We start from the raw sequence: 24,421 nt of genomic DNA on the forward strand, positions 1-24,421 counted from the left end.
TCTGCCCACCTCGGCCTCCCAAAGTGCTGGGATTACAGGTGTGAGCCACCGTGCCCAGCCTGGCTATGGCAATTTCTTCAGACAAAAATGATGTTTGCCACATTGATTGACTCTTCTTTTCATGAATGATTTGTCTATAGCATGTAATGCTGTTTGATAGCATTTGCCCACAGTAGAACTTCTTTCAAAATTGGAGTCAATTCTCTCAAGCCCTGTCACTGCTTTATCAACTAAGTTTATATAACATTCTAAACTTTTTGTTGTCATTTCAACAAAGTTCACAGCATCTTCACAGAGTAGATTCCATCTCAAGAAAGTACTTTCTTTGCTCATCATAAAAAAACAACTCCTTATCTGTTTGTTTTACCATGAGATTGCAGCAATTAAGTCCCATCTTCAGGCTCCATTTCTAATTCTAGTCTCAGTGTCATCCATGAGGGTTGGAATCAACTTCTTCCTAACTCCTGTTCATTTTGATACTTTGATCCCCTCCAATGAATCATGAATGTTCTTAACGGCATCTAGAATAATGAATCCTTTCCAGGAGATTTTCAATTGACAGATCTGTTAGAGGAATCACTACTATCTATGGCAGCTTTAGCCTTATGAAGTGTATTTCTGAAATAATAAGACTTGAAAGTCAAAATTACTTCTTGATCCACAGGCTGCAGAATGGATGTTGTGTTAGCAGGCATGAAGACAACATTCATCTGCTTGCACATCTCCATCAGAGCTCTTGGGTGTCCAGGTGCATTGTCAATGAGCAGTAATATTTTGAAAGGAATTGGCCGGGCATGGTGGCTCACACCTGTAATCCTAACAGTTTGGGAGGCTGATGCGGGTGGATCGCCTGAGTTCAGGAGTTTGAGACCAGCCTGGGCAATATGGCAAAACCCCGTCTCTACTGAAAACACAAAAATTAGCAAGGCATGGCAGAGAGCACGTGTAGTCTCAGCTACTTGGGGTGCTGAGGCAGGAGGATCACTTGAACCCAGGAGGTTGAGGCTGCAGTGAGCCAAGATGGTGCCACTGCACTCTAGCCTGGGTGACAAAAAGGTTTCAACAGTGGGCTTAAAATATTAGTAAACCATGCTGTGCTGTCAGCCAGGCTTTATTGTTCCATTTATAGAGCACAGGCAGAGTAGATTTAGCATACTTTTTGAGAACCCTTGTATTTTCAAAATGGTCAGTGAATATTGGATTCAACTTAAAGTTACCAGCTGCATTAGCCCCTATTAAGAGAGTAAACCTGTTGTTTGAAGCCAAGCATTGACTTTTTTCCCCTAGCTGTGAAAGTCCTGGTATCTTCTTCCATTTAATCTACATTGAATATCTGTTGTTTAGCTACTTCCTTCCATTATCTTAGCTAGATCTTCTGGATAACTTGCTGCACCTTCTACATCAGCACTTGCTTCTTCACCTTGTACTTTTATGTTATAGAGATGGCTTTTTTTTCTTAAACCTCATGAACCAATATCTGCTACCTTCCAACTTTTCTTCTGTATCTTCCTCATCTCTCTCAGCTTTAATAGAATTGAAGAGAGTTAGGGCCATATTCTAGATTACATTCTGGGTTAAGAGAATGTTGTGGCTGGTTTGATCTTCTATCCAGACCAATAAAGCTTTCTCTGTCTCAGCAATAAGGCTGTTTTGCTTTCTTTTTATTTATGTGTTCATGGGAGTAGCACTTTTAGTTTCTTACAAGAACTTTTCCTTTGCATTCACAACTTGGCTCTTTGGTTCAAGAGGCCTAGCTCTTGGCCTATCTTGGTTTTTGACACAATTTCCTTACCAAGCATAATCATGTATATCTTTTCATTTAAAGTGAGAAACATATAACTTTTTATTTCACTTGAACACTTAGAAGCCATGATAGCATTATTAATTGGCCTAATTTCAATATTGTTATGTCTGAAGGAATAGGGAGGCCTGAGGGGAGAGAGAGAGAGAGAGAGAGAGAGAGAGATAGGGGGATGGGCTGGTCAGTCGAGCAGTCAGAACACACACACAACATATATTGAATAGGTTTGCATCTTACATGGGTGCAGTTCATGGTGCCCCACAACAATTACAGTAGTAACATCAAATATCACTATGATAGACATAATAATAATAAAAAAGTGTGAAATATTGTCAGAATTGCCAAAATGTGACATATAGAAATGAAGTGAGCACATGCTATTGGAAAAATGGCACCAATAGACTTGCTCAATGTAGGGTTGCCACAAACCTTAGATTTGTAAAAAATGCAATAACTGCAAAGTGCAATAAGGCAAAGCAAAATAAAACAAAGTATGCCTGTAGAAGGCACTCAATAAATATGTTGAATGAGTGAGTGAGGAGAAAGAATTGTCTTATGTAGTAAGCCTTTAAAATCAAATTCCTTTTTAAAGAAATGTAATTTTTATGCAGTCTTTTTTAGCGGTACAGCTATTATATAAATTGATAATTGCCTAAATATTAAACGGCACAGAATAAAATCTTTCATGTAGTCACTGTTCTAGAAATACTTCAAATGTAGCCAGTAACCAAAATCACCAGACCCCCAACTTCCAAAGTTTTATTACCTGTGTGGGCAGCCTCCAATTTAATGTGGTATGGCAGTCATTGATGATTGTGCTTTTTATTACTTCTTTACTATGATTTCTTATCTATATACTCTGATATATGGCCCATTCATATAAGCTTTCAAATCTCTAGTGTAACTAAATGGGTAATGTAGTAAGGCTTTTATTATCTAAACAATGTTTATTGAAAAGAGTTTGCCTCTAAGTATTTGTAAGTATATTATCTTTCAAAACAAATTCGGTTTATGTAAGTCTTACAGCCACAATGTTATCAAGGCCACACTGAAGCCAGTGTCTTGTCTTTGGCTGCACCTCTATTTTCTATTGTATTCTATTTTTGTCCTTCGTTGGGTCTTTTTATGCAGGCAGTCATAATTTTGTCTTTTTAAAATGTTTAATACAGGTTAAAGCCTTAAACAGGTTTTTTCTTGCTTCATAACATACACATTAACAGGCATTTTGGTCACTATAACAAGTGTAATTTTGTGTTTAGCCCTTGTTATAGATATCTTTTTCTTATCTCAGTATGTCACTCATATTTTTCTAACTTGCTGCTCAACACTCTTCTTTTTTACTACCCGTGAGTATGTATTGCTAGTAAGTTTTAAATTCCAGCTATTGAATTCCTTGTACTTGTAGCTTACTATTGCTACTTAAAAATGCTACTTCAAAAACTTGAGAATTTGCTACTTCAAAAACTTGAGAATTTTAGAAGTCAGAACTAATAGAAGAAAAAGAGTCTTACACATCATATGAATTTGATAAGGCTGGAAATGTCCCCTATGAACAGAAAGATTGAGAATAACAGAAATCTACCTAAAAGATATGTCAGAACAAATAAAAAATATTCAACTACTGTTTAAAAGATGATTCATATTAATTACAGAGTAACTGGATATATCAGAACACTGTTAAATCATTCCAGGGAAATTGTCTGGGCATCTTCAAGCAATACAAAGAAACCTTTTTTCATATTAGCTAACCTTTCAACTGTGTGTTATCTGTTAATCTCATGTATGTTGGAGTAACTGTAAACCTCCTGCTTCTTGGATATGTATGTGAAAAGAATATGGCACTTATGAAGAAACAGGCCTTAACTGAAATACTTAATGTTTCTGTTGCTAGCTTTTTAACTTTGGGCAGGTTAGTTTAATTTTCTGATCTTCAGCTATTCCATATGCAGTATGTCATATGAAGACTTCATTTGCCATATGAAGACAGTTTGCCCAAGATCACAGATAGTGACTAATTTATGATAATAAATAATATTTCACTGCACTAAAAATGCCTGATGATCAAATATAGGTTATGGAAGTTTTCTTTAATAGCTTTTTTTTTTTTTTTTGAGAGGGAGTCTCACTCTGTCACCCAGGCTGGAGTGCGGTAGCACTATCTCAGCTCACTGCAGCCTCCACCTTCTGGGTTCAAGTGATTCTCCCACCTCAGCCTCCTGAGTAGCTGGGACTTCAGGCACGCACTACCATGCCGGCTAATCTTTGTATTTTTAGTTTGGACGGGGTTTCGCCATATTTGCCAGGATGGTCTTAAACTCCTGACATCAAGTGATCCACCTGCCTCGACCTCCCAAAGTGCTGGGATTACAGGCGTGAGCCACCGTGCCTCCTTTAATAGCTATTTACTGTGGACTCTTTAGCTGTTTATAGAATTGTTTTGGACATTATATGAACATGTTTATGAGCACTTACTATACTAATCAAGGGGAATATAGCATTTAGATGGTGAGGCAGGATAAAGGCATAAAAAGATAAATAATCATAGAGGATAACATTTATTAAGTGTCAGATGCTAAAGGAGAGTAGAAGAGGGAATAGTTATGGAGAGCTGTTTTGGAGGCTGCCGTGGAAGAAGGGGATTAGATAAGCAGAGAGAAGGCTGAGGATAACCTTGACTTTCCCCAACTGTAAAATGGAGATATTACTTGCCCCATAAGGCTGTTGTAAGGATTCAGTGAAATAAAATACCTAAAGTATCTAAAATAAATGTGGTGCTTTGTGACTATGTAATGTAACTGCTACTATTTTTTTTTTTTTGGACTGAATATAAGTGGTTCTTTCTGTCATCTTTAAAATTTTTCTCTCCCAGATGCCTGACAACTTGGAGATGACATATAGTTTTCATCTTAAATACCAACTGACTACCTGGGACATAATGTTGAAAAGATTCTCACACTCTACCTGGTTTTAGTAACGAAGAATGCTGTGATCAATTACTGGTGATAAGGCACATATAAAATAGGCTGGAGTCAGGAAATGGTTGTGTATGGGTTGCTGGAGTAACAGTATGTAAACTGTGTTTATTGTCTTTGCTTTAAGTCCTAGTATGTCTTATTTGTTTCTAGCCTTCCTTTTATTACATCCTGTTAAACTTTCTAATACAAGATGGCAAGTTTTAGAAGTGAGATACCAAATTTATATCTGTACTCAGTGAATTAGCCCCAGAGTAGAAAAGAATCTGATGTATCACCCCTGCTCCAAAATATCCCTTATGTATTCTTTCCCATTTATATTCTAGTGAGCTAATAGTTTCTATTTAAAAAATACTTAGATTTTCTGAAAAGCTGAAGTTCTCAATGTGATCGACTTGAGCCAGATGATTTTCCTAATGCAGTCTGTCCACGTGAGAAAATGAGAGTTTTGATTGTGGAAAGGATGAATTGGAAAAGAGGGACATTTTTTTTAAAACTGAAAAATAGGTTGGATTAAAGGAAAGATATGCCTGAATGGCTTTCAGCTTTTAGATGGTAGGATGCCTGAGATGGGCATACTAGGGTTCCAAGATGGTACAAAAGAGGAAAGTATGCTGAAGATAAATGGAATTTTAATATTAAGAGTAATAGAAGCCATAACATTACAAAAACATGATTTTCTTCATAGTCTTATTTTCTGCTCCTTTCTCAAATTTTCTACTTCCTCCCTCATTTCCACTTTTAGTACAGCATTATTTTTATTGCCTTTTGGCTGTCCAGGTTGATGGGTCAAGTTTTGAGTTTTGACCCATTCCACTTTCTAGTCTTTACTTACCTTCTCTCTTTAAATCCTTCTTTTCTTCTAGGTAAATAGGTAGAGCATTGTAAACCTCTCCTGGTACTAGTATTTTTTGGTGGAACCACTTTGTCTCACACGGCCACATAAAGTTCTTCTGAGAGAACAATTATGCATGTAACTCCTTTTCTTGGATCTGGTTTCTTGTTAGAAAGGACCTTGGTTTCAGAAAGGAAGGACTAGAGAAGTAGCTGGTGAGAAGTGAAATTGTAAAATTTGTACTGGATGCCCTTTCCTTTCTGAACATTCTTGTATCTTTGCATGTCTTTTCTTTAAGATATGAATACAGGTTTATTTTTTTATAAAACTTTAAAAATAAATATTTTTTCTTTTACTTTACCCTGTGTTTGAGTATTATTTAAAATTTATAAAATGAGGTTGTATATTCTTGATTATACTCTCTGTCCCCATTTTAAAAAATGGATTTAATGCCTCTAGTTAAATGATTTCAAGTTATAATGTTGTTTTAGACATATATTCCTGAACCATGGTGTTCAGCTACATTTAAAACTTTATTTTTGGAGCCAGGGAACAGAGTAGAAAGTACAAAGGTTTCTAAGGCTTATTGCTAATACCAAGTACATGGTGACATCTACTACATAGTTGATTCACGAACAATGGGATTCCTATAAAAAGAAGATCTGATTCTAGATCAGAGTTATCCCTGGAACATGTAAAGATGTCAACTTTAATGGGAAGATGTAAAGCAGCTGTTCTTATGCCTATTTGCTTTTTACCTAGCTCTTTAGTTTGATGTGGTCACAGTGGCATTTATTCTAGTTTAACAATTAATTTATAATATAAAAGCAGTCCCTAGATTTGTTTGAAACCAACTGGTTACATACAAAAGATTAATTAAATTCACACCTATTAGAAAAGATAGAACTTTGTTGTAATAGAGTGAGAAGGATGCAGCATTGTGGCAACTGAAATAGTTTGACTTACAGTAAGAATCTTTTATGCTTCAGTGCATGAGCTCTCATGAAAATATGAGGAGGTAGGAAATAATGATCTGTATCATGATAAGTTCAGTTAATAATGGCCTCTTCAAAAAGCTATTATTCACAGGGCTGTGGATTCCAAAGTTTCTTTGTTAACTTTCACTTGTTAGTACATTGTAAGTTTTTCTATTAAGTTTATGTGGAGGAGTTGCTGTACACATTTTAAAAAAATAAAATTCTAAGGCAAAGAAACTTATTTGTACCTGTAATCATGAGTTGTTGCTTAGAGTCTTTCTTAATTAACTAAAAAATATGGTTTCAGACTATGCCAACATTTCATTTCTGGTAATTTTTTGTTTTTCTCTGAGACGGAGTCTCGCACTGTCACCCAGGCTGGAGTGCAGTGGCGTGATCTTGGCTCACTGCAGCCTCTGCCTCCTGGGTTCATGCTACTCTCCTGCCTCAGCATCCTGAGTAGCTGGGACTACAGGCGCTCACCACCATGCCCAGCTAATTTTTTGTATTTTTAGTAGAGACGGGGTTTCACCGTGTTGGCCAGGATGGTTTCAATCTCCTGACCTCGTGATCCACCTGCCTCGGCCTCCCAAAGTGCTGGTATTACAGGCATGAGCCACTGCACCTGGCCCATTTCTGGTAATTTTTATAATTAAAGCAAAATGCTTTTAGGCAATTTTAATTTTGTTTACTGATACATAAGAAAAGATAACTATTTTAGTTGCCTCAATGCTGCATCCTTCTCACTCTATTACGACAAAGTTCTATCTTTTCTAATATCTTTGCTTATGACTTTCTTTTTAATGTATATGCTATACATTTTTATTTCAGTGTGCCTTTTTCTTTGTTAAATTTTCCATATCATCCTTCTGCAGGGGCCATGCTAATCTTCTGTATCATTCCAATTTCAGTTTAGGTGCTGCCAAAGTGAGTACCTGTTAAATTTTAAAGAAACACATTTAACATGGTGATGAATCTGCTCACATTTCTGAGCTTTCAGTTTATAATTTATCACGTATTGACTATAGGAATTAAAATATGCATTAAAAATTATTAAATTTTTTATACTTATATTTATTTTATTTTACTTTATTTTATTATACTTTAAGTTCTGAGATACACATGCAGAATGTGCAGATTTGTTACATACATATACAAGTGCCATGGTGGTTTGCTGCATCTGTCAACCTGTCATCTAGGTTTTAAGCCCCACATGCATTAGGTTATCTATCCTATCCCTTCCCTCTGCCCCCCACCCACTGACAGGCCCTGGTATGTGATGTTTCCCTCCCTGTGTCCATCTGTTCTCATTGTTCAACTACCACTTATGATTGAGAACATGCGGTGTTTGGTGTTTTTGTTCCTGTGTTAGTTTGCTGAGAATGATGGTTTCCAGCTTTATCCATGTCCCTGCAAAGGACATGAACTCATCCTTTTTATGGCTGCATAGTATTCTGTGGTGTATATTTGCCACATTTTCTTTATGCAGTCCATCATTGATGGGCATTTGGGTTGGTTCCAAGTCTTTGCTATTGTAAATAGTGCTGCAATAAATATACATGTGCATGTGTCTTTATAGTAGAATGATTTATAATCCTTTGGGTATATACTCAGTAATGGGATTGCTGGATCAAATGGTACACCAACAGTGTAAAAACGTTCGTATATCTCCACATCCTCTCCAGCATCTGTTGTTTCCTGACTTTTTAATGATTTCTAACTGGCATGAGATGCTATCTCATTGTGGTTTTGATTTGCATTTCTGTAATGACCAGTGATGATGAGCATTTTTTCATATATTTGTTGGCTACATAAATATCTTCTTTTGAGAAGTGTCTGTTCATATCCTTCACCCACTTTTTGATGGGGTTGTTTTTTTCTTGTAAATTTGTTTAAGTTCCTTGTACATTCTGTTTATTAGACCTTTGTCAAACGGATAGGTTGCAAAAATTTTCTCCCATTCTGTAGGTTGCCTGTTCACTCTGATGATAGTTTTCTTTTGCTGTGTAGAAGCTCTTTAGTTTAATTAGATCCCATTTGTAAATTTTGGCTTTGGTTGCTATTGCTTTTGGTATTTTAGTCATGAAGTCTTTGCTCATGCCTATGTCCTGAATGGTATTGCCTAGGTTTTTTCTAGGGCTTTTATGGTTTTAGGTCTTATATTTAAGTCTTTAATCCATCTTGAGTTAATTTTTGTATAAGGTGTAAGGAAGGGGTCTAGTTTCAGTTTTCTGCATATGGCTAGCCAGTTTTCCCAACACCGTTTATTAAATAGGGAATCCTTTTCCCACTGCTTGTTTGTGTCAGGTTTGTCAAGGGTCAGATGGTTGTAGATGTGTGGTGTTATTTCTGAGGCCTCTGTTCTGTTCCACTGGTCCATATATCTGTTTTGGTACCAGTACTGTGCTGTTTTGGTTTCTGTTGCCTTGTAGTATAGTTTGAAGTCAGGTAGCATGATGCCTCCAGCTTTGTTCTTTTTGCTTAGGATTGTCTTGGCTATACAGGCTCTTTTTTTATTGTATATGAAATATAAAGTAGTTTTTTCTAATTCTATGAAGAAAGTCAATGGTAGCTTGATGGGAATAGCATTCAATCTATAAATTACTTTGGGCAGTATGGCCATTTTCACAATATTGAATCTTCCTATCCATGAACACAGAATATTTTTCTATTTGTTTGTGTCGTCTCATTTCCTTGAACAGTGGTTTGTAGTTCTCCTTGAAGAAGTCCTTCACGTCCCTTGTAAATTGTATTCCTAGGTATTTTATGTTCTTTGTAGCAATTATGAATGGGAGTTCACTCATGATTTGGCTCTCTGTTATTGGTGTATAGGAATGCTTGTGATTTTTGCACATTAATTTTATATCCTGAGACTGCTGAAGTTGCTTATCAGCTTAAGGAGTTTTTGGACTCAGACGATGGGGGTTTTTTAAATAAACAATCATGTCATCTGCAGAGACAATTTGACTTCCTCTCTTCCTATTTGAATACACTTTATTTCTTTCTCTTGCTTGATTGCCGTGGCCAGAACTTCCAATACTGTGTTGAGTAGGAGTGGTAAGAGAGGGCATCCTTGTCTTGTGCTGGTTTTCAAAGGGAATGCTTCCAGCTTTTGCCCATTCAGTATGATATTGGCTATGGGTTTGTCATAAATCGCTTTTATTATTTTGAGATACGTTCCATCAATACCTAGTTTATTGAGTGATTTTAGCATAAAGGGCTGTTGAATTTTGTTGAAGGCCTTTTATGCATCTATTGAGATAATCATGTGGTTTTTCTCTTTTGTTCTGTTTATGTGATGGATTACGTTTATTGATTTGTGTATGTTGAACCAGCCTTGCATCCCAGGGATGAAGCCAGCTTGATCGTGGTGGATACACTTTTTGATGTGCTGCCAGATTTGGTGTGACAGCATTTTATTGAGGATTTTCACATGGATGTTCATCAGGGATATAGGCCTAAAATTTCCTTTTTTTTGTTGTGTCTCTGCCAGGTTTTGGTACCAGGCTGATGCTGACCTCATAAAATGAATTAGGGAGGAGTCCCTCTTTTCTATTGTTTGGAATCGTTTCAGAAGGAATGGTAGCAGCTCCTCTTTGTACCTCCAGTAGAATTCGTCTGTGAATCTGTCTGGTCCTGGGCTTTTTATGGTTGTTAGGCTATTAATTACTGCCTTAATTTCAGAACTTGTTATTGGTCTATTCAGGTATTAGTTTGGTCTTGGGAGGGTGTATGTGTCCAGGAATTTATCCATTTCTTCTAGATTTTCTAGTTGATTTGCGTAGAGGTGTTTATAGTATGCTCTGATGGTAGTCTGTATTTCTGTGGGATCAGTGGTGATATCCCTTTCATCATTTTTCATTGTGTCTATTTGATTCCTCTCTCTTTTCTTCTTTATTAGTCTGGCTAGTTGTCTACCCGTTTTGTTAATCTTTTCAAAAAAACCAGCTCCTGGATTCATTGATTTTTTGAAGGGGTTTTCGTGTCTCTATCTCTTTCAGTTCTTCTCTGATCTTAGTTATTTCTTGTCTTCTGCTAGCTTTTGAATTTGTTTGCTCTTGCTTCTCTAGTTCTTTTAATTGTGATGTTAAGGTGTCTATTTTAGATCTTTCCAGATTTCTGATGTGGGCATTTAGTGCTATAAATTTCCCTCTAAACACTGTTTTAGTTGTGTCCCAGAGATTCTGGTATGTTATATCTTTGAACTCATTGGTTTCAAAGAACTGATTTATTTCTGTCTTAATTTCATTATTTACCCAGTAGTAGTCATTCAGGAGCAGGTTTTTCAGTTTCCACATAGTTGTGCGGTTTTGATTGAGTTTCTTAATCCTGAGTTCTAATTTGATTGCACCATGGTGTGAGAGACTGTTTGTTATGATTTCCATTCTTTTGCATTTGGCGAGGAGTGTTTTACTGCCAATTATGTGATCAACTTTAGAATAAGTGCGATGTGGTGCTAAGAAGAATGTGTATTCTTTTGATTTGGGGTGGAGAGATCTGTAGATGTCTATTAGGTCTGTTTGGTCCAGAGCTGAGTTCAAGTCTTGAATCTCCTTGTTAATTTTCTGTCTTATTGATCTGTCTAATATTGACAGTGGGGTGTTAAAGTCTCCCACTATTACTGTGTGGGAGTCTAAGTCTCTTTTTAGGTCTCTAAGAACTAGCTTTATGAATCTGGGTGCTCCTGTATTGGGTGCATATATATTTAAGATAGTGCTTCCTGTTGCATTGATCCATTTAGTATTATGTAATGCCCTTATTTGTCTTTTTTGATCTTTGTTGGTTTAAAGTCTGTTTTATCAGAGACTAGGATTGTACCCCTGCTTTTTTTTTTTTTGCTTTCCATTTGCCTGGTAAATATTCCTCCATCCCTTTATTTTGAGCCTATGTGTGTCTTTGCATGAGATGGGTCTCCTGAATACAGTACACTGATGGGTCTTGACTCTTTATCCAATTTGCCAGTCTGTGTCCTTTAATTGGGGCATTTAGCCCATTTATATTTAAGATATATGTATATATACATTTTGTTGTTGTTGTTGTTGAGACGGAATCTCCCTTTGTCTCCCAGGCTGGAGTGCAGTGGTACAATCTCAGCTCACTGCAACCTCCACCTCTCGGGTTCAAACAATTCTTCTGCCTCAGCCTCCTGAGTAGCTGGGACTGCAGGTATGTACCACCACACCTGGCTACTTTTTGTATTCTTAGTAGAGACGGGGTTTCACCATATTGGTCAGGCTGGTCTCAAACTCATGACCTCGTGATCTGCTCGCCTCGGCCTCCCAAAATGCTGGGATTACAGGCATAAGCCACCGTGCCCGGCCAAGGTTAATATTGTGAATTTGATCATAATGCTAGCTGGTTATTTTTCACATTAGTTGATGCGGTTTCTTCATAGTGTCATTGGTCTTTATATTTTGGTATGTTTTTGCAGTGGCTGGTACTGGTTTTTCCTTTCCATATTTAGTGCTTCCTTCAGGAGCTCTTGTACAGCAGGCCTGGTGGTGACAAAATCCCTCAGCATTTGTTTGTCTCTAAAGGATTTTATTTCTTCTTCACTTATGAAGCTTAGTTTGGCCGTATATGAAATTCTGGGTTGGAAATTCTTTTCTTTAAGAATGTTGAATGTTGGCCCCTACTCTCTTCTGGCTTGTAGGGTTTCTGCAGAGAGATCTACTGTTAGTCTGATGGGCTTCCCTTTGTAGGTAATATGACCTTTCTCTCTGGCTGCCCTTAATATTTTTTCCTTCATTTCAACCTTGGTGAATCTGATGATTATGTGTCTTAGGGTTATTCTTCTTGAGGATTATCTTAGTAGTGTTTGTATTTCCTGAATATGAATGTTGGCCTGTCTTGCTAGGTTGGGGAAGTTCTCCTGGATAATATCCTGAAGAGTGTTTTCCAGCTTGGTTACATTCTCCCCATCACTTTCAGGTACACCAATCAATCGTAGGTTTGGTCTTTTCACATAGTCCCATATTTCTTGGAGGCTTTGTCCTTTCCTTTTCATTCTTTTTTCTGTAATCTTGTCTTCATGCTTTATTTCATTAAGTTGATCTTCAATCTCTGATATTCTTTCTTCCACTTGATCAATTCGACTATTGATATTTGTGTATGCTTCACGAAGTTCTCGTGCTGTGTTTTTCAGCACCATCAGGTCATTTATCTTCTTCTCTAAACTGGTTATTCTAGTTAGCCTTTCCTGTAACCTTTTATCAAGGTTCTTAGCTTCCTTCCATTGGGTTAGAACATGCTCCTTTAGCTCACAGGAGTTTGTTATTATTACCCACCTTCTGCCTACTTCTGTCAATTCGTCATACTCTTTTCTCTGTTCAGTTTTGTGCACTTGCTGGAGAGGAGTTGTGATTATTTGGAGGATAAGAGGCATTCTGGTTTTTGGAATTTTCTGCATTTTTTGCGCTGGGTTTTCCTCATCTTTGTGGATTTATCTACCTTTGATCTTTGATGCTGATGACTTTGGATAGGTTTTTTGCATGGGCGTGCTTTTTGTTAATGTTGATGTTATTGCTTTCTGTTTGTTAGTTTTCCTTCTAACAGTCAGGCCCCTCTTCTGCAGGTCTGCTGGAGTTTGCTGGAGGTCCACTCCAGACCCTGTTTGCCTGGGTATCACCAGCAGAGGCTGCAGAACAGCAAAGATTGCTGCCTGTTCCTTCCTCTGGAAGCTTCGTCCTAGAGGGGAACCCACCAGATGCCAGCTGGAGCTGTCCTGTATGAGGTGTCTGTCAACTCCTGCTGGGAGATGTCTCCCAGTCACTAGGCACAGGTGTCAGGGACCCACTTGAGGAGGCAGTCTGTCCCTTAGCAGAGCTCGAATGCAGTGCTAGGAGATCCCCTGCTCTCTTCAGAGTCGGCAGGCAGGAATGTTTAAGTCAGCTGAAGCTGCGCCCACAGCTGCCCCTTCCCCCAGGTGCTCTGTCCCAGGGAGATGGGGGTTTTATCTTTACGCCCCTGACTGGGGCTGCTGCCTTTCTTTCAGAGATTCCCTGCCCATTGAGGAGGAATCTAGAGAGGCAGTCTGCCCACAGCTGCCTTGCTGCACTGTGGTGGGTTTCACCCAGTCTGAACTTACTGGTGGCTTCCTTAATATGGTGAGGGGAAAACCACCTCCTCTAGCCTCAGTATTGGTTGATGCCCCTCTCTGCACCAAGCTCTATTGTCCCAGGCTGACTTCAGACTGCTGTGCTGGCAGCAAGAATTTCAAGCCAGTGGATCTTAGCTTGTCGGGCTCTGTAGGGGTGGCACTCACTAAGACCACTTGGCTCCCTGGCTTCAGCCCCTTTTCAGGGGAGGGAATGGTTCTGTCTCACTGGGGTTCCAGGTGCCATTGGGGTATGAAAAAACACTCCTGCAACTAGCTCAGTGTCTGCCCAAGCAGCTGCCCAGTTTTGTGCTTGAAACTCAGGGCCCTGGTGGTGTAGGCACTTGAGGGAATCTCCTGGTCTGCAGGTTGCAAAAACCGTAGGAAAAGCCTAGTAGGTGAGCCGGATAGCACAGTCCCTCAGGGCTTCCCTTGGCTAAGGGAGGGAGGTCCTCAGCCCCTTGCACTTCTCAGGTGAGGTGACACCCCACGCTGCTTCTGCCTGCCCTCAGTGGGCTGCCCTCACTGTCTAACCAGTTCCAGTGAGATGAACTGGGTATCTCAGTTGGAAATGCAGAAATCTCCTGCCTTCTGCATTGGTGTCGCTGGGAGCTGCAGACCAGAACTGTTCCTATTTGACCATCTTGCCCTGCTCCTTATTTATTAAATTTTAAAATGATTTTATTTATTTTATTTTTAGAGATGGGGTCTCACTATGTTACTCAGGCTGGACTCAAACTCCTGGGCTCAATTGACTCTTGAACTTCAGCCTCCCTCCTGAGTAGTCAAGACTACAGGCATGCACCACTGTGCCTGGCTTTATTTTTATTTTTAATTGACACATAATTGCATATATTTATGGGACATAATTTGATGTGTCAGTATATGTATTGCACTGTATCATAATTAAATCAAGGTAATGAGCAGATTAATCACTTCAAACATTATTTCCTTGTTGTGGGAACATTTAAAATATTGTAAGCTATTTTGAGATACACAATACCTTATTGTTAATGCATGTAGTATTTTAATTTCTGTGTCTGGTTTATTTCACTTAATGTCCTCCAGGCTTATTCATGTTTGTAAAAATGACAGAATTTCATTCCTTTTCTTTTCTTTTTTTTAAAACTTTTATGTTTGTGAGTACATATGAAGGTTTATTACTTAGCTAAACACATCACAGGGGTTTGTTGTACATATTTCATTTCCCAAATATTAAACCTAGTACTCAATAGTTATATTTTTTGCTCTCTTCCTCCTCTGATTTTCCCCGTCAAGTAGACCCCACTGTCTGTTGTTTCCTTCTTTGTGTCCGTAAGTTCTTATCATTTAGCTCCCACTTGTAAGTGAGAACACGTGGTATTTGGGTTTCTGTTCCTACATTAGTTTGCTAAGGATAATGGCCTCCAGCTCTATCCATCTTCCTGCAAAAGACATGATCTTGTTTTTTTTTTTTTTATGGCTGCCTAGTATTCCATGGTGTATATGTACCACATTTTCTTTAACCAGTCTGTCATTGATGGGTATTTAGGTTGATTTAATGTCTTTGGTATTGTGACTAGTGCTGCAGTGAGCATTTGTGTGCATGTGTCTTTATGGTAGAATGATTTATATTCCTCTGGGTATATGCCCAGTAATGGGATTGCTGGGTTGAATGATAATTCTGTGTTTAGCTCTTTGAGGAATCGCCATATGCTTTCCAGAATGGTTGAGCTAATTTACACTTCCATCACCAGTGTGTAGGTGTTGCCTTTTCCCTGTAATGTTGCCAACATCTGTTATTTTTTGATATTTTAATAATAGCCATTCTGACTGGTGTGAGTTGGTATCTCATTGTGGTCTTTATTTGCATTTGTCTCATGATCAGTGATATTGATCTCTTTTTCATATGTGTGTTGGCTGCATGTATGTCTTCTTTTGAGAAGTGTCTATTCATGTCCTTTGCCCACTTTTAATGGGGTTGTTTTTCTCTTGTAAATTTAACTTCCTTATAGAGGCTTGATATCGAACCTTTGTCAGATGTATAGTTTACAAATATTTTCTACCATTTTATAGGTTGTCTGTTTACTCTGTTGCTAGTTCCTTTTGCTGTGGAGAATCTCTTAAGTTTAATTAGATCCCACTTGTCAATTTTTGCTTTTGTTGTGATTGCTTTTGCTTTCTTTGTCATGAAATTTTTGCCCATTCCTATGTCTAGGATGGTAATACCTAGGTTGTCTTCCAGGATGTTTATAGTTTTGGCTTTTACATTTAAGTATTTAATCCATCTTGAGTTGATCTTTGTATATGGTGTAAGAAAGGGGTCCAGCTTCAATCTTCTACTTATGACTAGCCAGTTATCCCAGCACCATTTATGGAATAGAGAATCCTTTCCCCATTGCTTGTTTTTGTCAGCTTTATTGAAGATCAGATGGTTGTAGTTGTGTGGCCTTATTTCTGGGCTCTTTATTCTGTTCCATTGGTCCATGTGCCTGTTTTTGTACCGATACCATGCTGTTTTGGTTACTGTAGCCCTGTAGTGTAGTTTGAAGTTGGGTACCATGATTCCTCCAGCTTTGTTTTCTTGCTTTGGATTACCTTGGCTGTTTGGGCTATTTTTTGGTTGCCTATGAATTTTAAAATAGTTTTTTTCTAGTTCTGTGAAGAATGTCTTTGGTAGATTGACAGGAATAGCATTGAATCTGTAAATTGCCTTGGGGAGTATAGCCATTTTAATGTTATTGATTCTTCCTATCAATGTGCGTGGGATGTTTCTCCATTTATTTGTCTCATCTCTGTGTTCTTTGAGCAGTGTTTTGTAATTCTCATTGTAGAGATTTTTCACCTCCCTGGTTGGTTAGATTTCATTCTTTTTAATGGATGAATAGTATTCTATTGTGTCTATATACCAAATATTCTTTATCTGTTCATCTAATGTTGGACATTTAGGTTGATTTCATATCTTGACTATTGCGAATAGTGCTGCAGTAAACATAGGAGTGAAGATATCTCTTTGACATACTGATATCATGTTAAGCAAATATTAGCAGACCAAATTCAGCATTCTATAAAATAACTGCATTATAATTAAATTGGGTTTAATCCAGCAAAGCAAGTTTGGTTCCAAATTAGGAAAAATCTCTTAGTGTAACTCACCATTTTAGCAGATCAAAGGTGAAAAAGTGTGTGATAATTCAGATTCTTTAATCTGTATTCAAATGGTAATTGAAGAAAATGGCCAAAAATATTGCCAACCGTGGTAGTGAAAGGTTATAATTGGATGCTTTGGAAAGAATTGAGAAAATTACATAAAAGAATAATAGTGCTTTCAAATTAGGCATGGGGAGATTGAGCTAGTTAGTTTAGCCAGAAATTAAAGAAGGAAGCTATAAACATACACTCATTGAGTATTCCTTTAATGAAGGACCACAGCTTTTTCTTTGAGTAGGGATTAAATGAATGGAATATGGCAGAGGATTTCTTATATAATCCATGCATATATGCTTTATACAGTTTTCAGTCTCAGTCTCTTTACAGAGAGGGAAAAACCCTGAAGAACATATCTTGAAATCTGAAAACAGGATACTCCTAGGTTTTATGACTTTGTCCTAAACTTTTTGCCCAATACTTGTCCAAATCATATTTGTTATGGTAGAGAAGTAGGATATGAAAGCAAGAGTGAGTGGGAAGGTGATTGCATAGATAGTTTGATAAAACAAATTATGTTTTATTGTAATCATTTGTTGACTATATAAAGGATTTTTTTTACTTCACTACAAGCAATAGATTGCTTTTCTCTACAGATTAATGCAATTTTTCATCTCAGATTTCAAAATTGAGTTTTTCTGCTTTTGTGGATTTTTATACTTTTTAAGCTAAGTAAAGGAACAAATAAGTAGTAACACTCCAGTGTAGGAAGGACTGATTAGATATGTGTGTGTGTGTGCATGCAAATGTACACATACATGTATGCACATATTAGATTAGCATATATATAATTTATATATTTATGTATCTTTGCATATGAATAAAATTGGACAAAATTAGTTATTGAGGCTATTTTTTAGAAACATTTTAAAATTGTAGTTGAGTTGTTTTATTGAGACTTTTATTTTTTTTGAGACAGAGTCTTGCTCTGTCACCCAGCTGGAATGCAATGGCACAATGTGGGCTCACTGCAACCTCTGCCTCCCAGGTCCAAGAGATTCTTTTATGTTAGCCTCGTGAATAGCTGGGACTATAGGCGTGCACCACCATGCCCAGCTAATTTTTGTATTTTTAGTAGAGACAGCGTTTTACCATGTTGGCCAGGCTGGTCTCTAACTCTTGACCTCAAGTCATCCACCCACCTTGGCCTCCCACTGTGCCTGGTATTGAGGCTGTTTTTTAGAAACATATTTAAAATTGTATTTGAAGTATTTCTTAATAAAATTGTGTCCCAACTATTTATCAATGTTGTGTCTATTGGGAATAGTAGTAGTATGCTTGGTATAATGTTTAAACTGTTGCAAATTGAGTTATATTTAGTTGAAAGTTAAATTGCACAATATGAGTAGCCTATTTGTATTTCCAGTTTGGTATTCTTTGATCCTGGAAGGATGGACGGGCAAAGGGGAGATGTTAGTCGAGTAGTGCGAAGTTTCAGTTAGACAGGGGGAATAAGTTCTAGTGATCTGTTGCGCAGCATGGTGACTATTGTTAACAATCATTTTTTGTATATTTCAACATTGTTAAAAGAGTAGACTTTAAATGTTTTTACTGCAAAGAAAGAATATGTGAGGTGATGTGGAATGCTAATTAGCATGGTTTATTATTTATTTACTTATTATTATTCTACTACAATGTAGACATGTATCATAACATTACATTGTACCCCATAAACATATGCAATTTTTGTTAATTAAAAAAAATTTCTAAAAAGATGAAAAAAAACCCAATTCAGAATGTTTATGTATTGTGTTTTATTGTTCTAAAAGAGAGGATTTTTTTTTTTTTTCCAGGCAACCTAATGAGGCCTCTCTTGAATTATGGTATTGCTTGGTGAGCATATATATATTTTTAATGTTACTTTTCAGAATAATGTTATTAATTTATACAAATTAGTTGTATTTTTATATTACTGTTGCAGTATGTCTATGGGCTTTCTGGTTGAAGAAAGTGAGCCAGTAGTTTGGAGAGGCCTTATGGTAATGTCGGCCATTGAGAAATTGTTGAGGCAGGTAAGAATATTGCTTTAAATATCATTTTATCATTGGCAAAGCTGCAGTTAATACATTTGCTGACTGGAGAATTGTTAAAATTTGCATTGAGGAATCAGTTGATGGGATGAATGTATAAAGCATAATATGGCACCTAATGAGTTAATGTGGTGCCAAGACCAAACTTCACTGTTAACATGATTTAATCTTTCCTATTGCTTGTGAGTACTAAAAATTCTATTGTCTTACTTAATACTGTTTTCTTGCTTTGGCTGTGTCTGCAGTAAGAAGACCAAATCTATTTTTATAAGTTATCTGCCTTCTTTAGATTTGTGATTAATCTCATTGTGGTCAATATTGAGTTATAAGGGCAGTGTAAAAATTCTACAGATGTAGAAAAAATTATATAAACCAATGTACTGGTGATTTAAAATTGCTCCAGAAAAAAGTAAAATTTTGTTTTGAGTATATATGGTTATATATTTGCATGTGTAATATCTGTCCAATCAACTTTAATTTAGCCTTAAGAAAAGAAGAGAATGTTTGATTGGATATCTAAAAATATCAATTGGGCTATATGTTATTTATAGTTAGCTTAGAATAAGTTTTATTTTTTTCTCAGTAGATGTGAGTTTGTAATTGTCTTCTAGGTAAAAGTTAAAAGTAATTTGCATTTACTTCATCAACTTATAACAGTTACCTTTTATTTATTCAGATTCTACTTTGGGTCAGGCACCATACAATAGGTTGATAATTCTGATGATAGATACTCCTATATTCATTTTCAGGTATACAATTAAGTAGATGAAATCTGTCTTGAACTCTGAAACTCTTCTTTTTTCACTATAACATCTTGCTTTTCTACCACTTTTGCTGCTTGAATTGTGATAAATGTGCTGTTTGATTTTTGGTCCTAGTCATTTAAGTCTCTTAGTTTCATTTTCTCCTCTTTTACCGTCAGATCCCGTAGTTAGTGATTTCATTTAAACTCCCCAAACCCACCCGATCCCCACCAATTCCTTTGTGACCTTGACCTTTATTTGTCTTGATTAACCCACCCTCTGTTTTCTCTACTGCTAAATACTATCAGAGCATATAGAATGGTTGTGTTAATTGCCTGTATTACATATTTTTGATTTTTGAATTTAGCTACCTTCACAACACTTCAGTCATCAGATTTTACATGTTGTTATTCTCAAAAAATATTCAGGGAATTTGGTAGTCTAGCAGAGGTCCAAATGAAGATTTGGCAAAAACAAGCTCTCTGACACGTAAATTGTATAAAAGTTACAGTTTATTGGTCAGGTGTGGTGGCTCACGCCTGTAATCCCAGCACTTTGGGAGGCTGAGATGGGCGGATCACGAGGTCAGGAGATTGAGACCATCCTGGCTAACATGGTGAAACCCCATCTCTACTAAAAATACAAAAAAATTAGCCCCACGTGGTGGTGGGTGCCTGTAGTCCCAGCTACTCGGGAGGCTGAGGCAGGAGAATGGCACGAACCCGGGAGGTGGAGAGCTTGCAGTGAGCTGAGATTGCGCCACTGCACTCCAGCCTGGGTGACAGAGCAAGACTCCGTCTCAAAAAAAAATAAAAAGTTACAGTTTATTTTGAGAAGCATGGTGGATACATTTTCAGCAAACATACTATAGAATATCAGGATAAAGATGGGGTAAGAAAATGGATTCATATTTTATTGGGATGCTTTGAGGTTACCTAGAGTATATCTATCTTACAGTCTTTTGTGAAGTCACTTTCATGTGTGCATTTTATTGGGAGCTGAAAAGCTGGTATTTTAGGCCTACACTGGGACTAATGCAGATCATCAGAGCTAAGGAGTATTTTCACTTTTGTTTTGGTTTAGAAACCAAACCATTATTTGTTAAATTTAACATCCTGAATGAAAATTCAGTAGCTAGATAGAACTTTTGTACAGCAGTGGATTGTAGGGGGTACCTGATTCATTGGCTCATTTTAAACAATAAAATATAACATATTTTCAGAAGAATGTACAAATCATTAGTATAATTAGATAAATTATCCCAAAGTTGAAACACCTATATAATCATCATTTAAAACGAGATAACTAGAACAATACCAGTGATTCAGAACATCCTCTCATGTTCCCTCCTAGTACCCATTTATAGGGAGAAGAAAAATACTGTGGTCATTCTGACATCCTGAACTAGAAGTCTGGTTTAAAGTTGTTTTGTTTTTTTCTTTTTCTCCTTGACAATACTTTGTTGAGCTAAAATTATGCATACAATGTGATGCATAGATTTTCAGTATATAATTCAGTGATTTTTGATAAATATATATACCTATGTAATCATAACCCAATCAAACTAAATAGCATTTCCATTCTCCAAGAGAGTTTCCTTGGGCCCCCTTCTGTTTCATCCCATACCCATAGACAATCATTGTGATTTCTGTCACCATAATGAGTTTTACATGTTTTTAAATTTCAAATGAATAGGATTATACAGGATGTAGCTTTTTTTTTTGAGACAGAGTTTCGCTCTTGTTGCCCAGGCTGGAGTGCAATAGCACCATCTCGGCTCACTGCAACCTCCGCCTCCCAGGTTTAAGCAATTCTGCTGCTTCAGCCTCCTGAGTAGCTGGGACTACAGGCATGCGCCACCACGCCTGGCTAATTTTGTATTTTTAGTAGAGACAGGGTTTCTCCATGTTGGTCAGGCTGGTCTTGAACTCCCAACCTCAGGTGATCCACCCGTCTTGGCCTCCCAAAGTGCTGGGATTACAGGCGTGAGCCACTGCAACCGGCCAGGATGTAGCTTTTTTTGTATATGGTTTCATTTAGCCTAAGGCTTTTGAAATTCATGTTTGTTGTTGCATATAATATGTAGTTGGGTCTTCTTTATTGCTAAGTAGGATTCCATTGTATGAATATAATAAAATGTTTTATTTTTTTTCTGTTGATTAATATTTGGGTGGTCTCCAGCTTTGGGCTATTGTGAATAATACCTCTATAATACTTTTACAGTTGTTCATAAGTTTTCCAGTTGCTTCACATTTTTGTTAACATTTGGTGTACCAGTCTCATTACTTTTAACCATTCTAATAGATATAAAATGTATCTTGTTATGGTTTTAATTTGTGTTTCCCTGACGATCAATAATATTGAGCCCTTTTCCACATGTGTATTAGATCTCATATTTTCTTTTGTGACGTGTCCAAGTCTTCTACTCATTTTCTAATTTTTTTTTTTTTTTTTTTTTTTTTTTAGTAATTGAGTTGTAGGAATTTGTACGTATTTTGGCTATGAGTCCGTTGTCAGGTAATAGATATTGGGAGTATTTATCCCAGCCTGTGGCTTGTCTTTTAATGCTGGAGTTTGAATTTTAATGAATTCCAATTTCCTATCTTTTTTATGCTTAGTGCTTTTTGTATCCTCTTTAAGAAATCTTTGCCTGTTTACCCCAAGGTTATAATGATAAGAATGTATTTATTTTTTATTCTTTTTTAAAAGTCTTAATTTAAAAATTTTATGGGTATATAGTAGGTTAGTATATTTATGGGGTACATGAGATATTTTGATACAGACAGGCACTGAGTAATAATTGCATCAGGGTAAATGGGGTATTCATCCCCTCAAGCATTTATCCTTTGTGTTTCAAACAATTCAATTATACTCTTTTAGCTATTTTAAAATGTACCATCAAATTATTTTTTACTATAACTACAGTCACCGTGTTGTGCTAGCAAATATTAGGTTTTATTCATTCTTTCTGTTTGTTTGTACCCATCAACCATCCCCATTCCCTCCACCCTCACCACCCTTCACATCCTCAGGTAACCATCTTTCTATGCTCTATCTTCATGAGTTCAGTTGTTTTAATTTTTAGGTACCACAGATAAGTGAGAACATGTGATGTTTATCTTTCTATGTCTAGCTTATTTCAGATATTTGAGAGGACTTGAGTGTTGTGATCTAAGCAATATCTGCTTTAGGGGGCACCCCAAACTTGGTAATGCTTGGTTCTTGCAGATGTGCAGAGGTACTGCCTTGATGGTCTTGGACAAGATGTGGGTGAATTCTCTGGATTACCATGCAGAGGCTCTTGTTCTCTTCCCTTACTTTCTGCCAAACAAACAGAATCTCTCTCTCTCTGTTCTGAGCTACCTAAAGCTGGGGATAGGGTGACACAAACACCCCTGTGTCCTCTACCCCTGTGACTGCGCTAGTCAGACCTGAAGCCTGCACAGCACTGGGTCTTGTCCTGCTGTTACCACTATCCGGCTACTGACTATGTTTGCTCAAGGCCCTGTAGCTGTATGATCAGCAGGTGGCAAAGCGAGACAGGCTTGTATCCTTTCCTCAGGGCAGTGAGTTCTCCCAGACCCCAGGTGGGTCCAGAGATGCCATCTAGGAGCCACAGACTGGAGTCAGAAACCTTAGAGGTCTACCTAGTGTTCTGTTATACTGCTGCTGAGTTGGCAGTCAAAGCACGAGGTGCAGTTCTTCCCATTCTTTCCTCCTCTTTCCACAGGCAGAGGAGCCTCACTCTGTGGCCACCAGCACTACAGACCCACAGGGCATACTTCTAGGCTTCCACTGATGTTCACTTAAGGCCCCAGGGCTCTTCAGTCAGCTCGTGGTGAAGGTTGCCAGGCCTGAGACTCACTCTTCAGGGCAGTGGGCTCCCCTCTGGCCCAGAGCAGGTCCAGAAATGCCATCCAAGAGCCAAGGGACCTAGGACCCCGCATGGTGCTCCATCCCACTGTGGCTGAGTTGGTACCTAAGGTGCCAGGGAAAGTCTCCTTTACTTTTCCCTTTGCTTTTATCAAGTAGATGAAGTCTGTCATTGTAGCTACCACAGCGGGGAATGTGCTGTATCTTACCTTCAGCCAGCACATCTCAGAGTCTCAACCAAAGGCCTGTGGCATAGCTCCCGGGTATTGCTGCTGGTTATTCATGGCCCAGCAGCCCTTTATTCAGCAGGTGTTGGTCCTGCCATGACTGGGTCCTTCTCTTCAAGGTATCAGGTTACCTTCTGGCCCAGGGTGTGTCTAGGAATGTCGTCCAGGAGCCTGGAGTGGGGTCCTCACAGATCTGCTCTGTGCCATGTCCTACTGTGGCTAAGCTGGTATCCAAGATACAAGACAAAGTTCTCTTTGTTCTTCCCTCTCCTGTCCTGAAGTGAAGAAAGGGTCTCTTGTGAAGCCATGACCTGTGCAGCCTGGGGTTGGGGGAGTGTTGGTGCATGCACTCCATTAGCTGCCCTGGCTGGTGTCTTAGTAGGTTGTGTGCTCCCCTGGTCCACTGGCTCTGAGTGCAGCTCAGCTCTAGGACTCACCTAGGAGCTGCAGTCCTTGTAGCCTAGACTCCCTTTGAAGTTTATTTAGAATCCCAGAGCACTCCAGCTCACGGTGATGAAGCTTGCGGGAACTCAGGTTCCGACTGCTGGGATGAGCGATTCCCCTGTGGTTAGAGCCAGTCCAAATGCTTCCTCTGTGGGCAGGCGTCAGGTAGGTGCAGCCCGGTGCTGCTTTTTGCTATGATGGGGCAGAACAAAGTTCAGTGCAAAGTCTCACAGTTGC

General features: G+C 38.0%; 1 protein-coding gene and 1 non-coding gene across 8 annotated transcripts in view; one reads left to right on the forward strand and one right to left on the reverse strand.

The window, feature by feature from the left end:
- NUBPL (NUBP iron-sulfur cluster assembly factor, mitochondrial) overlaps nt 1-24,421 on the forward strand; it is a 331,583-nt gene that overhangs the window by 110,885 nt on the left and 196,277 nt on the right. For 4 of the 7 annotated variants that reach the window (XM_063651519.1, XM_063651518.1, XM_054448311.2 and 1 more), the window contains 2 exons: nt 18,661-18,700; nt 18,789-18,879. The exons of 1 other annotated variant lie outside the window; for it this stretch is intronic. In XM_063651519.1, coding sequence (XP_063507589.1) covers nt 18,661-18,700; nt 18,789-18,879 — 131 coding nt within the window. Of the gene's footprint in view, nt 1-11,665; nt 11,752-18,660; nt 18,701-18,788; nt 18,880-24,421 lie in introns of those variants that run through there. 2 more of the 7 variants (XM_054448317.2, XM_054448314.2) reach the window with 2 other exon arrangements.
- On the reverse strand, nt 7,415-7,520 carry LOC129013358 (U6 spliceosomal RNA). Its single transcript, XR_008493849.1, has one exon. It is a non-coding gene; the product is annotated as a U6 spliceosomal RNA (small nuclear RNA).

This window comes from Pongo pygmaeus, chromosome 15 (assembly GCF_028885625.2).
Source record: "Pongo pygmaeus isolate AG05252 chromosome 15, NHGRI_mPonPyg2-v2.0_pri, whole genome shotgun sequence".
Taxonomy (NCBI): Eukaryota; Metazoa; Chordata; class Mammalia; order Primates; family Hominidae; genus Pongo; species Pongo pygmaeus.